The sequence below is a fragment of the Mirounga angustirostris genome, unplaced genomic scaffold (assembly GCF_029215605.1).
Source record: "Mirounga angustirostris isolate CCGP_5_RB_7025 unplaced genomic scaffold, mMirAng1.0.hap1 SCAF_8, whole genome shotgun sequence".
Classification (NCBI taxonomy): domain Eukaryota; kingdom Metazoa; phylum Chordata; class Mammalia; order Carnivora; family Phocidae; genus Mirounga; species Mirounga angustirostris.
In genome coordinates this window covers 106,158,094-106,175,539 of record NW_026991716.1, presented here as the reverse complement: position 1 = coordinate 106,175,539, position 17,446 = coordinate 106,158,094, and the positions used below count along the sequence as shown (strand labels likewise).

The 17,446-nt window shown below is 34.2% G+C and overlaps 1 protein-coding gene across 15 annotated transcripts in view; it reads left to right on the top strand.

The window, feature by feature from the left end:
* The window catches only part of TRDN (triadin), a 382,659-nt gene that overhangs the window by 303,779 nt on the left and 61,434 nt on the right, over nt 1-17,446 (top strand). For all 15 annotated transcript variants that reach the window (XR_008505375.2, XM_054505540.2, XM_054505539.2 and 12 more), the window contains one exon: nt 3,618-3,656. Coding sequence is in view for 14 of the 15 variants with exons in the window: in XM_054505540.2 (XP_054361515.1) it covers nt 3,618-3,656 (39 nt within the window). In the remaining variant the exon portion in view is untranslated. The remainder of the gene's footprint in view (nt 1-3,617; nt 3,657-17,446) is intronic.

Sequence of the window (17,446 nt, the reverse complement as noted above, 5' to 3'; positions counted from 1 at the left end):
GGTATGTGAGGATTATATAATTTCTTCATTTGTGCAACAAATATTTACTGATCCTTATTCTACACAAAGCAGTGATCTAGGCATGATGATTCAGCAGAGAAAATAAAAATTCATCTCAAGACTCATGAAGTTTATATTCTGGGATAGGAGAGCAAATAAACACATGAACCTTTACTATTACATAAATAAAATATAAATAATGCATATGCATATAGTACACTTATTTAGTGAGTGCCATGAGGAAAGTATCATTGGCTGCAAAAGCTAATTATTATTATTATTTATTTTACATATAAGGTCTCTATGTATTGAAAAGCAAATATGAAAATGATAACAAAATAAAGTGGAAAAAGAAAAATTGATGATATTCAGCTTTTCCTTAAAAATATTTAAAATTGAGACATTCTTTTTTTTAAAGATTTATTTATTTATTTGAGAGAGAGAGATCTGGGGGAAGGGCAGAGAGAGAGGGAGAAAGAGAATCCCAAGCAGACTCTGCTTGGGGCGTGGAGCCCTACCGGGGGCTGGATCCCACAACACTGACATCATGACCTGAGCAGCAACCAAGAGTGGGACGCTTGACTGAGCCACCCAGGGACCCTTAAAATAGAGACATTCTTAAAAGAACGTTGATTCTTGGGACCTATATATTGTGTAGATTTCTTTCTTTTGATTTCATGAAGATAAAACTGAGACTCCTAAACAGAGTTGATCTCCACGATGCCCTTCTCTGACTCAAGCACATACATGCTGAAGTGTTGCCTGGTCTGCTCTACTTGAGAGCATAGTGTTGATGACATTGAAAAATCATTAATGAAGCTCCCCTCCCCAGGCCCATCAGCAATTTACATTTCATAAATGAAATCAACAGCCTGGAAAAGTCAGTGCTGCACATGAAATGACAGGCTGTCTGCCTCAACTACTCAGCGTGACGATTTCTTGATTCCGTGTCTCTGCAACACTTGCATGTGGAGCCCAAAATAAAGGGCTCAAGTGACAAATGTTTATGAAAATCAGATATTTTGTTATTATACAATAATAATCAATGGTAAAAAAAAATTCTAACAGTAAAGATTGGGTGAAAATAAAAATTCCCATTCCCTCTTTCTGGCCTCCAGTTCCCCATCTCCAGCACTAACCACTGTCCTTAGTTTCCTGAAACTTCTCAAAAAAGCCTTTTGACTAAACTTAAATATACACATATATTTTTATTTATAATATGTATATTTTATTTATATATACATATAGTTGCCATTTTCATATGACTAGGAACAGACATCTATATGTGACTCAATGAAGCCTTTTGAGTAAACTTAAATATAAATACATATATTATATTTATATGACCAGGAACAGGCATCTATATGTGAGTCAAAAATTAAAGTCTTAACCTTCAGTAGTAACACCATCTACAAAATGAAGGCACAGAGCTCTGAATAAGCAAGAAGCCTAATAAAAGTGATGCTCACCTTAGAAAATCCTTTGACAATAATCTCACGTAGCAATTCCTGCCTTGCCTCTTCAAGAATAAAGACCTAACTCTGTAAAGAAAAAAAGAAAATTGCCATGCAATTTAAGTTTATGAGCATAATTTTAAAATAATTAAGCTCTTTCTATACATCACTTATAATTCTCCTTAATTTTACAACATTATTTTCTCCATTGTAGGAATGACAAAATTGAGATTTAGGGTTTTAAGTAATACCCAAGGTCACAAAACTTAGTAAGTGAGCTTGCTCTTAAAGCCAGATGATATGATCCAAAGCTTCTTTTTACACTTCCCATGAACTCATAACGTGTGAGATCACGCTGTAAACGTTGTTTGCACAATACCACAAATCAATAGTTCCATCATAGTACAAGGGTCCATGGGCACATGCGTGTTGGACAGTGCATGTTCATAAGAGTGCCTGTAAAATTCTATGTACAAGATAAAAGTTGGTTCTGGTTGTACTGTACTCATAAAAATATTCTCAACAACTTTTATTTTTTTCAGAAGATCTCTTGACCAACATTAAGACTAAGATAATTCCATTTCAAGATTACAACGACAGTGTAACTGAGGGGGAGAGAGGCATGTGTAGAGTGGGAAGCAAAGCTCTTTCAAAGAGATAGCTCTACTTGATGAGCAACATGTTTGTGAACGTCATCCCAGGACACTGAAATATTGTTTCTAGTTCTGGAAGCATGAGATGAATCAATTTCTTCTAGGACTACAGATGCACCAGAGGGAGCATTTGGTCTTTCTATATTCACCATTTTGTTCACTTATTCATCCTATAATATGTATCGATCATATACCACGTGCCAAATATGTGAACAAATGCTGATATTTGAGTAGCGAACAAGACACAGTTATTGCTCTTGTGGAGATTAAAATCTAAAAAGGGGATACAGACAATAAATAAAGTAAAAAATTACATAACAAAATTTTATATAACATTAAGGCACATGGGAAGTATTAAGATAGTGTGTGCCTTACCCAATTCAGCAAATGTGCTAACTAAAAAGAGAAGAATGTGTGCCAGGGAGTGCTGAAGTGCAATAATAGCGGTAATATCACTTTTTACAGGATATGCATTCAAGTATTATAGGAAGTAGAGTGTGAATGTCTATGTAATTCTCTACTATATAAAATTCTGCTGTTAAACAAATGAGGGTTTTTTTCTTTTTGATAACTCCAGAAAATGAGACTCTATTAGGCTAGAACTCAAATAAAGCCTGGTAGCACTATCTCTGATAACATAGACTGTACATAAAAAGTATCCCAACCATGAGATAAGATTTCTGCTGTTGGAAGGAAAAATTTTAAGTTACTGGAACCCTTTCATTAATCAAAACAAGACTTTATGCCAAGAAAGGAGAACTATAAGACCTAGACAAAACTGTTTAAACAAGAGGAAAAACTGGGAAACATGAAAATATAGTCAACCATTACCTTGGTTGGGATGATATCATGAATATTACTTAGTTTATAAAACTATGTGTTTATCCTATACTGATATTAAGTTAGAATGCAGTTTCTAGACAAAATCCATTTCCTAAGACAATGAGAAATCAAAATACTTCATTCTAATAGAGTTTTATATTATTATACTAAACTTAAGTCAATTTAATTTATCTTATAAAATTAATAACAAATGCTAATAAAAACAAGAATTAGACCAATTTGAAATTATTAAATTAACCACCAGGTGGCGCTCCATGAATTGAGCGTATACAGTAAAAATAATAAATTGCTTGAATTGGTTAAATTAGGAAAAATTACCACACTTTTCCCCCCCAAGCGGTTTTTATTAATTTTTTATTTGTATTACTTAGAGAACTTCTGAATCATAAGAAATGGGCTCTTATTAAAGACAAGATGCCAAATTACTTAGTATGTTTAGTATGAAATTTTTTAGCAAACTGGATTTTAAAATCAAAGTCATTTTGCTTAAGTTACTTTATAATTTACTAAGAACACATGTTTAATTGCATATTGATAAAAGTATGTAACTAAAATCGAAATTGAGAACAGATGAGAAAAATCTATTAAAACTGATGCATATGGTTTTTTCAAATGCTGATTTTTTTCCTGTTTGTTTGTATTTGTGTATGTCTATGCTTTACCCCAGAACGTGAAATTAAAAAAGATGAAAAGATTCCCAAAGCAGGTAAGGACACTTTGTAAGATTACACATAAATAGATGTTCTGATTGTTATGAACAAGGCTAGTTTTATAATCAAAGATGGGTAGGGCCGTGAGATGCTCAAAACATTGAAAAAATACTGATGTACCCATCCCATATATTTTAAGGGCAATAAGCAATAAATGTAAAGGTATGTTAAAGTTAAAATAGATTCTGTGTTTCCTGGGTAAGGTCAAAAAGCTCTGGAACTATTATCATATCCTGGTCCTTATTCATCTAATGGGTAATTGAGCACTGTTTACAAAGTGCTGAGGGGACAATGTGAATTTCAGTTCTGGCTTCAGCCAGATCAAGACAAATACTTGAAATTTATTCTTACATTCATTGAGCCTTATGAAATCACCTATATTCAACCACTTTTTTACCACAAAAACAGTGGTTTCATATGGGTCAACCTAATAGATCCAACCACTTTTTTCCTACTAATTAAATAGGCAAATATTCTTTGGAATGGTAATCCATTGCCTCGTTGGTCATTGTTTTGAAAATTGGAATACTCTGAAAATAGAATTTCTGAAAACAGGTTCTGTGAGGGAGGAAGACAAGAGATTAGCTGGGCAGTCTTAAGACAGGCATTAACAGAAGAAGAAACATCATAGAATATGGTGCAGAAAAATAAAACTAAAAATTCCAATTAGTAATGACAATCTTCCTAGGGCTAACCCTATTCCAAATATTTTTTATCTATATGAAGATGTTTATATGTCTATATCTACATATGCAAAAGAAGTTTATATCTGAATCTACCCATACAGTGAAAGTTCTATGTACACACAGACATACATATCATTAGTCTTAAAATATTTGTATATACTCATTTTTACAAAGTTTAACTTATACGTAAGTAATACTTGTTTTACCCTTCTATGTATATATTAAATATTAACTTGAATTAGTGTCACTCCTTTTGAAAGTAGTATTAACATAGCACAAGAAATTCATTGTTTTTTAGTGAAAAAACAGCGGTTTTGAGTAACTTTATGAAATATGAAAGCCTGCATTCTCTGGAAGATAAATGGAAAAAAGTGACCAATTTTACACAGTGAGAAAAATGCATAATAGAGATATGATATATTGAGTCTCAACATCAAAACTTATAACTGAGCTTTAGATATATTGACAGAAAATGGGAAACTATATATAAAAATTGCTCTATTGCTGTTAGCACTCTTACTGGTGTCAGTGAAAGATTGCTGATCAAATAAAAGGTACACGATGTTACTCCTTCCTGTAAGCATAACACTGTATTTGATGCTTTATTTTACTGTTGGTATGTAATGGGAAAAGTAATATGCACTATAAATTTCCTATTATTAGTTTGCATTAAATATTTATGTCTATTTTTATGTTATATTTATTTTTAACTTCCTAAAAGGAAAGAGAAATCAGCATTAATGGCATATGTTATATAATCAATCAACAATTTATTGAAAACATATATTATGCTAAATATCACTGCCATATGTTCAGGATTGTGCTTGGTGATGCAAAACTTACAAACAAGTGATAAGGTATTATTTCCGTCCCAAGAGCATATAATCAAGGACATAGACACGAACTATCAAATGATGGCTACAAGACAATTATATTAGTGATGGGTGCTCTAGAAGTCTCGAGGGAGGAGCCACCCTGTGGTCTTATCAGTCAGGGAAAACCTTAGGGAGATGATGGATTTAAGCCAGGATTTTAGGAATATGCAAGAGCAACTGAGACAGGGAGATGATTATACAACATGGTGGAAGCAACGCTAGCTTCAGAGTAGAAAGACGTGAATTTGACTCTTTTTGCCATTTGCTAGGGATGTGACGTTACTTAAATTACTTAACATTTCTGAGCTTCAATTTCTTTATCTATCAAATGAAGATCATCATAACAAGCCAGCAGGGTTATTAAAAGAAATCAATTTAATGTTTGACATTTGGTTCAGCTTCAGTACATGGTAGCTCTATCGAGGAGTTAGCTTAGGGGCAGGATGAGCACGCTGTTAGCAGGAGGCTGCGAGGAAAGGACCAAAGACCAAAGCAGATGGTAGGCACCGAATGAGGAACAGAAGGTGGCAAGACTGCAGCTGTGGCATGTAGCCAAAGGAGGGTGGTTCTGGAAATCCAGGAAAGGGGGATTAGGAGGCCCAAGTGAAAAGTTTGAATTCTTAGAATGTGAATCGGAAGAAGAGAGTAATATCATAGGGCATATAATGGTGTGTGGAGTGAAATCCTATAGAAAGAATTTTCAGTCAGGGATTTGACTCAAGAGTGTTTTCCAGTAATCTAAGTATTAAAGATGGGAGAAAGTAGGTAAAAGGAAAAATACATAAAAGTTAAATCATAAGTAAAGATGGGAGAAATTGGTTCAGAGAAGAAGCAATGAGGAAGTGAACTTTGTTTATTTTCAAGATTATTTGTAGCCACGACTACAGTGTGGAATTACGAGGAATTAAGTTTTTAAGCAACACAGAACTTAGCAACCCACTGAAAATACTAAAAGCATCTTGTTATATATTCTTTCAGTTACATGAAATCATACACTTTAAAAACACAGTCATACTCTCTGTACTGCACTATCGCTGCTTCTGTAACTGTCAAGCTGTTTCACAGGAAAAGAACAGGCATTGATGACATTAGCTATACTGAACTCCACGGTCTCAAGCATGAAAGGATGAGAAGGTGATCAAACGCAGAGGCTGCAAAGGCAGCGCAGGTGGGTGGATGCTAGTGGGACATGCACACAGAGATATGCTAGCGACCCTAGGAAATTGGGAGCATTCACTTGGGATCCTCAGACTAGGTTTGGTATATGTGAGTTTAGACATTTAGAGTTCAGAGGCAAAGGAGAAAAGGAGTTGTTTGAGAAAAAGTAGCACTGAGAGGGGAATGAAGGGAATGAAAGACAGCTTCTTGGAAAAATAGAAGTGGGTTACCTGGAAGACCAGGAAATACAGTGTCTCAGCATCCCAAAACGGGGACCCTTTTGAGAACACGTGGAAAAGTCAGCAGTACGAACGTCTCGGAAAGGTCATCAGACATGATGACTGAGAAAAAGCCATTATATTTGAAAAAAAACCTGTCATTTTGTGACCTTTTGGAGAGCATTTTCAGTAGACTGGTGGAAGTAGAAACAGTTTAGCGGAATTAACAAAGGGACTCACCAGTAAGTAGGGGCAGAGCACAAACTACTTTTTCCATGAGTTTGTTATTAAAGGGAGGCAAAATATTTTATTTCAGCAGGTAGAATCAATGAAGCATGTTTGTTGTTCTCATGTTGGTGATAATCCAGCAGAGTATTCCAGGGAAAGGAAGAGCAAGAAATCCAGAGGGAGATACTGATTAGGAGAGAACTGTCCCAGATTTGAGAGAAGTTGGGACACTCTAGGTGGAGGGAATTAGCTTAATTATGAGGAAGAACAAAATACCCCTGAGCTTTGAGGGAATAATGAAAGGGGAGATTAAATTAAAGTTGACCATATATGAAGGAGGACACTCCCGCAGAATGATCTTTTCTCCTAAAATCTTTGTGTGAAGGTGACCACTAACATGTTTGTTGCCAAAACCAGGGCATGGTTTTCTTACTTCATATTATACAGACTCCTATACAATATTTGACCACGTTTAATGTTTCTCATATCCAAACCTCCCCCCTCCAAAAAAAAAACAAAAAAACTTTCTTTGGCAAAAACTAAACCATTCAACCCACACTGTTAAAAATAAAACAACAACAAAAAATGACTACATTTTTAAATACTGGAGCAACATTTATAATGATTTATTTTTGACATGGCATATTATTAGCCACGAAATTCCTTTGTCTTTTACCCGCCAATGAAAATGATGGCAAATGGGACATGCATTTCATTAGGTAATTGAAGAATAGCTAAGTGTTCTTTTTGGGAAGCAATGGATATTAATTATAAGTGGTAATATAATTAAAAAAAAAGACTTGCATAAGTAATAAGCAGAAATTATTTTTCTTACTTATCAAGAATATTAATATTCATAAACTCTTTGGAGTTCCATACCTGTATTTCTAACTGTCTAACAAACATTTCCACTTGGTTATTCTGCCTACATGTCACTTTAAGATTGAACTCAACAGCTCCTCCATTGTCTTTTTGTTGTTAGTGTTTTTGTTCCTTATCTCAAGAAATGGAACTCACGAGTCACCATTCAGTTACACTGACTTAAACTTCTGAGTCATTTGCAGCTTCTCCTTCTCTTTTAGAACCCAGTGTCCGCTAGGTATCAAGTTATGTATCTCCAAAATCTGTGCTCCCCACTTTTTTTTCTCTCCTGGTAAGAACATAGTTTTAGCTCTCATCATCTCTTGCCTCAATAGAAAAGCAAACCGATGACTTAACCCTCTTGTTTCCAACACACACCTGTGCTAGTTATCTTTTCTAAATGAGTATCTGCAGGGAACAGAGATAGATTCATTACCACTACATTGTACTGCCCCCACCGTATTTCCTCCCATGGTCTCCTCTCGTCTAATCCACCACTACCACCTCTCCCCCTGCACCCACACAGACATTTTAAAAAGATTACCAGATCTGTGGAATTTTGTCTATTCAAAATTGTCTTTGAATATTTTTCCTTCACTTCAGGTCCAGATTAAAAGCATCTTACCTATAAACCTTGCCTCCAATCTTGGCAGCTTACTTTCCCACCCGCCACTATCCTCTATCTATAAACACACACCATGAGTTCTCCAGCCTTGGTCTCTTTACATACGTTTTCCTCTACCATATGATCTGGTATCCATAATTATTGAAAGGGTTTCTTCTAACTTTGTATCTAAGCTCCTATATTATCTCTGCTGTGAGCTGTTTAGTCTTCTCTAATTTCTGAGACAGGAAATCATTCAAAAGCCACCATAGCCACAGCATGTTGACAAAATTATCCTTATGGAAAGAAAGGCATTGGTTAATATTTTTTAAAATATATTTTTGACATATGTCTCTGTTTTTGTGATGTAGGACATGCAGAGGCAGTTTTTTAAATGTAAAAGACTAATGGAGGAAAGATGATCTAGAAGGAGGGGCTCTAAGACAATAGATGTGGAGTGATTTACAACAAATCTCTTAAGTGCTGAATCTCTTTTTCTTTACCACCAACAATACATCTCATGTCAATCTAATAGACTTATTGTGAGACTCATACGACATTATATATGTGAAGGTACTTTCAAATCTATGAAAAGAGAAAAATATAAGAGTTTATCATCTATACCCTTGCTATTTCAAGTGTGGTCCTCAAAACAACAGCAACATCACCTGGTTGCCTGTTAGAAATACAGAATCTTGGGTCTTATCAATAACTGATGAGTAAGAATTTGGATTTTAACAAGATACCCAAGTCACTAGTATGTAAGTTAAAATTTGAGATGTACTATTATAGATTTCATAGGCATCTATTGCTGCTCTTGTATCCAGGGAAGAAAAACATTAAACTTCTCTCTTACCAAAAACTTGGCTAATTTGGAATGGAGTTATATTTTTGGATGGTTGCTTTCTGACTAGCAGTGAGATCCTCACAATTACTGAACACTGGTTGACATCGTCCATCTGCTGTCTCACTTGATGGGTGATTTCTGGACTTGATCATCTGAGAAATGGTTGAGGAAACAGCTATTTCTTTCTTATGACATAGCATAGGCAAACAAGCACTGGCCATATCTGTGCACTCATTTGAGCTTAAAAGGAATAAATAAACCTGTATTTTGCTAGCAGAATGTGTATGTCAAGAATAAGCTGTCTGTATATTTTACCAGCTGGCTAAGATTGACACAGACATGATGACTGAGAAAAAGCCATTATATTTGAAAAAAAACCTGTCATTTTGTGACACAATAGGTGAATGATTTAGCCAAAGAAAAGCAGTATGAACTCATACCTATCAGTCATCAAAGTATCTTTGGCTCATATCACTCAAAGAACTTGCTTCTAATTGGTTACTCTATTCAATTTATGTCTGTCATCATATAAGCTAAATGACATTTGACCTTTCTGAGACGTTCGTATATATGTCTGTCATCATATAAGCTAAATGACATTTGACCCTTCTGAGACATATATATATATATACTTTATTAACTGGATCTTTTGACAGGAAAAAAATGTATTCTCTCTCTCTCTTCCTTCTCCCTCTCTTTCTCCTCCCAACTACCCCATACACCACTTAAATAGTATATACATCTTTAATTTAACCAGAAAGCATATGCAGGGCTCCTATAAATTGTAGAAATAAATAAATCTCAATTTAATTAACTGAACTAAATTATGATAGGATCAAAGGCTCAGTTTAGTTCAATAAATACTTTACTGAATTTCTACATGTATTTAAAAGTGTGCTAGGTTTTGAGGATATAAAGATGAATGTCTTAAATTCTCTAGAAATATTTTATATCAAGGCAGAGATCATTAAATAAAGAGTTAATAGTAACAAAATAAATAAATAAAATCAAACAAACAAACAGGAAAAAGTTGTGCAGAGTGTGCTTTCTGAACACAGTGGAAAGTTACATTTCTCTAGCCTATTGGTTCAGGGAAATATTCCCAAAGGAGAGGATATATGAATAGTCTCAGAAGGTGGGTGAAGATAAGGCAGGTGAAGAAAGCCTGGGTAGGGCATCCCACACAGACAGATTTGCCTAAGCCTCAACTAGATGGAAAGCATTCAGGAGCACTGAGAATGACAAGGATTTCACCCTCACTTCAGTGTGAGTGGAGAACAGGAGTAGGCAAAGCTTAAGAGGAACAGCAACAGAAAACCGTGCTGCCCTGGTAAGGGTTGTGTCTTTCTTCCTAAAGGAAATTGGGAACAATTGCAAGTCTTTAAGCAAAATGAGGTACTGCTTAAAGTAGAATTTCTAATAGCTGATTCTGAATAATCACAGAAATTGAAGATAAAGAGGATGCCAATAGTTTCAGGAAATCAGTTTTCTGGGTGATGAGATCTTGCACTGACACCTTTGGAGTTATTAAAAAGATCTTGATATAGCATTAGTAGGAAGGAAAAGAGGAGAGCTATTATAGAAGTATTTAGGAAGTAAAATTGCCATAATTTAGGGTGGGGGATGAGAAAAATTTAGGATAACTCCCAGGTTTCTATCTTGGAATAGTATGTGGACAGTAATGTCATTTACTGAGTTGGAATTTCCAAAAGAAGTGGCAGATTTAAAAAAAAAAAAAGGAGGCTTATATATATTATGTAAATTTTTAACATCTTTATTATACAAAATTTTTGTTGAGCACTTACTATATGCTAGGCAATATGGTAAAGCACAAGCATAAACAGTCAAGTTGTGTTGTGTTGTGTTGTTAAACATAGTCAAGTTCCTGCCCTCCTAGAATTTATAATCTACTTGGGGTAGCCATGGGGGAAAGAAATGTTGAAATAGGGTACCTGTGGGATATGCATTTAGGTATGATTATCAGGTACCTGGAGAGAAAATATGGTAGTGAATGTGGAAATTCCTGACAAAGTTGTGCTGACTTAAACTATGAGAATTATTGACATCTACCAAGGGAAGTGAGGGAGAAAGACCAAGGACCAAGGACGCCAACCAAGAACACTAATATGTAAGGAGTCGATAGAGAAGACCTTGAAGGAGTTTAAAAAAAATTTTTTTTAAAAAGGAAGGAAGGAAGGAATTCTCTTAGAAGCTCGAGATATTGTCTCAGAAACTGAGGGGGAAAGAATTTTAAGGAAGAGGAAGCTGTCAAAGTGTCAAATGTAACAGAAATTTACAGTAAGATAAAGACTGAAAAATATTCATTGGAATGTACGATATAAAGTCACTGATGATCTTACAAGGAGTTTTAGTGGAACTAAATAAGAGGAAAACCAAATTACTATAGTTTGAGGCATTTAGTTGGAGGCCAGGAATTGGGACCAGAAAATATACATTGTATACTTTGTATAAATAATAGTTTATTATTTTAAAAACTTGTCTGAAAAAGGGGAAAGTGTGAATTACTTAGGAGAACAGCATGACAAAGTAAAAAGAAAGAAGATGTGACATCGGAGAAACTTGTTTTAAATGGTTCTTAATCTATCAGAGATATAGCAGCAACCATCTTTAGAAATTTACAGGGTTACAGTGTCAGTAAAACGCAATAACGCATGGAAAAATGCTAAAAACTAAGGCATACACTCATTCCATTTTTGAAGACCTGAGAGATAAAGGCTTTGTGTATGTAACACCTAAAAGTATTTCGTTTTGTTCAATTACCTACGACAAAGATCAAAAAATTTCCTTTCCAATAGAGATCTTCTCATCTGTTACTTGTTTACTTGTGTAATATTACCCCAGTGGTTCATGTAGTATCACTTTTAATTTTAAAACTTTGAACTAAGTCCTTCTTCTTTAAAAACCATACAATTTTATACAGTTCAGCTAAAAGTATAAATCAATAACGTTATTATTGTGAAGTTTTTCTTTGTAACTATAATGGGTGGAAGGATGTCCTGTGGTGTAAGTAAGCTATTTCTTGCCCTTGTGTTTGGCAGTGTTTTGCACAGAAGACTAGTTATAATTATTGGTACATGAAAGAATTTTGAGGTTAAGTAAGTTTGGAAAAAACTCTTAGAGTTTATCATATATATGAACACATTAGGGAAGTCTGGTAGTAAAGAAATCAGCTGAGCCTTGTTTTATCCAATGTTTCTCAAATTTATTCAACCATGATATCTTTTCTGTAATATAATAGCGGTGTTCAGTTGAATGCACTGTGAAAAATTATGTCTTACACTTACTTAAAAGATTTGGGGAAGCAGTAGAGCAAAGATAATAGAATCTTTAGAGAATGAGTGACAACATTTATTAAAAAAAAGAAAAGAAAAACAAAATAAGAAAGACTGGAGACAATGTTCAGTTGTGTTGCAATTAGAACAATAAAGATATGTTAACATGTATAATTTATTTATAACCAGACATTGCTATCTCAAAATTTCATTTTATTTTTTTCACATAAATAAGAAGACAAAATTCTAATGTAATTTTGGGAGGCAGGGGTGCTCATTCTCTTTCAGGATAAAAATTGTATTAAAATTATGCTAATATGGAAAATTGAGTAATTGCTAGCAAGTGACAGTGGTGATAAATACTTCATAAGTATCCCTACAGACTCATGTAAATCTATAAGACAGCAAGTCAACCACCATTTCTATTATAAACTAATGTTTTTTGTGTAGTCAATAGTTATGTATCTTTATAATATGCTGGGAGAGTTTATTACTGAAAAGAAACAATAAATCAAGAAAACCGTAATGATTTTTACTATATTAGTTCAAGGACATTTATTAAGTGCCTTCTAATTCAAATCTTGGAAAATGAAAAAATAATATCGGTAGAGCGATTAATTAATCAAGAGGATCTATTCACATACGTAAAACATAATTTGAGCTCATGATGATCTTGTGACTTAGGTTCCGTTATTTTGCCCAAGTTAGGGGCAAGGAAGTTAATATAAAGATCAAATGTTTCCCTGGGTTACAAAATTCACAGAAGAACATGGCTTCTTTCAACATATCAGTGACCTCATTCACACACTCAACTTGATTTCTAAGGCAGTGAACGAAAGACTTCCAATGTCGCAAATTATCCTCTTTGACTTCAAAGTCATTAACCTAAATGTAGTGTACCTTCCTCTGGCCAACATATCCTTGATATAGTTTACTGCCAAACGCAGAACCTCGAATATACTATTACTATCCTATATTCTCAGAATAATAGAGATGATAGCGGGAGGCAGGAGAGGGAGGTGGGTGGAGAACAATGACAAAAAAAACCCAAAAAACAACACTTGAAGTGGTGGTACTTCTATTTTGAATTATAAGCCTAAAGTCATGCTTAGATAACAATTCTAGATGATACTAATAATAAAGCAGGGCAGTACACTATATGTTCCTTAGGGCTGGTTTATTGCTGGCTTGTTTCATGTATTTCCTCTACCTCAAACAGTTTCTGGCACATAATAAGAGCTCAGTGAATGTTTTTGAATGAACAAATGAGTAAGAGTTTTAGTTATATAGTCAAATGGATCTGGAAGCCTGTTTCCTAATTGGCTAAATGGACAAATGGACCTTATGAGGTTTACTATAAATGTTAAAATATTTCATTTAAAATTTTTGCATGGTTCTGGGCACAAAATAAATATTTAATATGTTATCTTAAATTAGACTCCTAAGTACAGGAGACAACAAGTTTCCAGAATTAAAATTTGGTACAGTCTTTCAAAATCTGAGACACAATCATTGGCCATATGGCTTATAAAATGAAAGCAAATTTTGTTTTGTGGGAAACAAGATATAACCTTTGTCATGCTTAACTTCTGATTAACCACTTCGGTACTAAAACCTTTTTTGTTTTTTCTATTTTTAATGGTGACTTGAGTACTATAGTCTTGAATTTTTTAAAAAAACCAATCTTCTGGAGATTGGGGATGTAATATTTCTTAGTCAATTCAATCAATCAAGCACAGTCCAGTTACTAGCTTCTGAATCAGTCTATGACAGGTAGAGTTTTTCTCAGCTGACACATGCTCTGTGGTTCCTAGGTAAATTCTCTCTATTAAGAGAAGAAAAAAAAAAATAAGATAGTTTCATTTAAAACTGCTAAACTGTACTTATGCATTAGTGTAAACAAAGAGTTATTAGCCAATATTTAGGTTTGTCATCTTCTTCAGAGATTTCTTCAACAGTATATGTATTTTAGAATCCTCCAAAAGTTAGTTTTCAGACTTTGCCCAGAATGATTTTCTTCCTTCTGTAGTTTATGGGTATCAAAAAATGTTCTTTTTTGCCCTTTTTATAACATTGTCACTGAAAATCCTCCTCAATTTCAACCCAATCTAAAAACTAATTGAGGAATGTGGTAATGAGACTCGAACTGAAGTGTTTTAGGGCAACAAAACCAATTCACTAGAGAAGACTTTATAACTTATCACAGAAGAAGATGATGGTCTGGCTCTTCTAAATTAAAAGAAAAATCAGAAACCTCTTAGACGCTTGCCTGTTAAGAAGTCAACTTTATTAGAAAGATTTCTGTTTCCAAGCTAATTTGTGGGTTACTCTGACAAAATATTGCAAAATTTACAAGATCCAGTTCTCTCATGTTAATGTACTATTTAGTTTATACTTCTTTGCTACTGTAAAATATGCTAGTTTTATTAATTATTTGAACCTATTCTCAATCTCCTTTTTTTCTTTCTCCTATGACTAAACATGCTTGTATACTATTTGTAACACACAATATATCATCCAGTTTTCAAAACTATGTTCTTAGATCAAATATTCTTTTTGGTTTTTCAGTTTAGTGGATCAACACAACATTCACACGTGGGAATATTTCTCAAGCCTGTGATAAAAGTATTTCATACTTGTGAAATGCTTAAAGGAAGGTTGATATTTAATAATTGAATCATATTCCAGGGGAAAATGTTTCTGTTGCCTCTTGTGGACAAACATGAGGGATCTTTTCTTTTCTTTCATATGCTATTCAAATTTAGCTCTCAATAAGACAAAACATGTTGAGAAAGAAATATGGTACTATTTATTTGAGTGTAGAAGAAGGAAAAGAAATAATATTAACTACTATCTCTTTTATTCTCACATTTCTGGTTTCAGAACAGAATATTCTCAAGCTCAGGAACTGAGATTGATGTGACCAATAACAAACATGGCAGAACTAATGGTTTCTTTGGGGCCATGCCTGACAATTTTAGACAAGGCCATCAAGGTTTAGACATTTTACTGAGCTTTCCTTCTCAAAAACCCTCCATCCCCGCCCCATACTTTAACCAATGCCTTGACTTGCAAAAGAAGAACTGAATCTCACTGATGGGATTCAGCATGGTGGGAGCTCATTTCTTATTGCCTTATTTTTTCCCTAAGACCCATTTAAAGTATCAGGATGTGATGGAGTGGTGTTTTGGGTAATACGGTTTAGTAAATCTTAATAATTAAAACATGCTTGGGCCAGATGGTGCTAATCAATTGAAAATGATCAGGAATACATGTTATATATAAAACTACTCAATAGTCACACCTAAACATGGTATAATTTTCTCCTTTTCGTAGGTGAAATAACCATAACCAACATTAATGAAAAATTCCATACGCAAATTTTGACATATTTTATTTTCACATATCCCAAAGCAGGATGATTACAATACAAATTTGAAAAATCTCCTATGTAGAGAAAAAAAAATGGAAGATTTCTGTTGATGGTATATGTTTCAGTGAAGGGCCACAGAGTTAAAAGAACTCTCTCTTTTTTGCAAGGCCTTTTCAATTTTGTAGCAGCGTCTTCAGTGAGTCATTAGTGGGAGTATATTTAGTTGCATGCATTACTCAATAGAGTAACCCTCCATTTAGATAGAGTTGTCACTTGTTCATTAAAGACAATTATTGTTGACACTGTGAAACAATGCACAAGAGCTAAGACTACAAAGATGATGGTTGCATTGCTGTTCCTGCCTAGTGAATTTCACAATTTATTTGTGGAAGACAAATGAGTAAATAATTACAAAGTATTGCAAATAATTACAGTGTACGGAGATGATGGTTTTCATACGATGCTGAGAGTACAGATTAAGGGCATCTAACTCATCCTGGAAAGAGATCAGGAAATGCTTCCAGAGGGAGACAATAGCTGATGTGAGACGTGACAAATGAGCATGGTATGGTGAAAAGAGGCAAGAAGAGGGCAAAAACAATGGGTGATATGATGGGGAATGAAAATGATATATTTGAGTCTCTAATAGAAGCAGAAACTGAGAAGGAAATGAACAAGTGGAAGTACACTCAAGATATATTTAGAAAATGGAATCAACAGGGCTCTGTTAAGAGCTGAATAGGGATAACAAAGCATGGAGAAGAATTCTGGATGATTTCCAGCCTCCTGGTTGGAATTATAGATAGAAGGTAGTATCATTTACCAGAATAGGGGATGTGTTTGGAAGAGAAAAGGTTTTTTCTTTAGAAAGTTTGATGTGTGAGTCAATAATAGAGTAAACCCATTTATCCCTATATCTTCTATTTCCTCCCAACTTTTCAAAGTATATATATGATATCAGAATTGATATACTTTCTATGCCCTTAAAGAGAGGTACCTAGCATGGCATTTCAACCAAATCTAATTACTAGACTGTCTCCAGAATTAAATCATCCATAAGAATTCAGTTTTCAATTAATAGGTAAACGTTATAGGCTAAATATTCTTAGGAGACTGAAGTGCTTAGCATGCGCTAAATGCTAGGTGATCACTGAATGAATGAATGATTGAATAATTGAATAATCATGGTGTGTTGTCAGTGTTATATTAAACTCCCTATCAAAAATTTAAAAAGGCTTCAAAGTAATGGTTCTGATTAACTTCCTCTATCTTTCTATTGGTTCTCTATTAACTTCCTCTAATCTCTCACACCTAATCATGGTGCAATAAAACATTTGCTACTAACAGTTTAATCACCATCACTTTAAACCCTTTGAACATCAAGGAGTAGGACCCAAAGATACCCTCACCACTCGTTTAAGGCAAAATATAAGAGAAGGATTGTGAACAGAATGGTCAAGTGTAGCTGCTTGAATAACAAAAAAGTTTCCATAGAAATTTATTGTAGTACAGCCTCAAGAAATTTAACAAAATAATTGGTACCTAGAAAATTTAGCCCAATGCAAAGCCAATAAAAATGGAAAAGTCATTTCTATATTTGAATGTCACTGGGTTCATGTATCTAGGAGGCCATATTACCACAG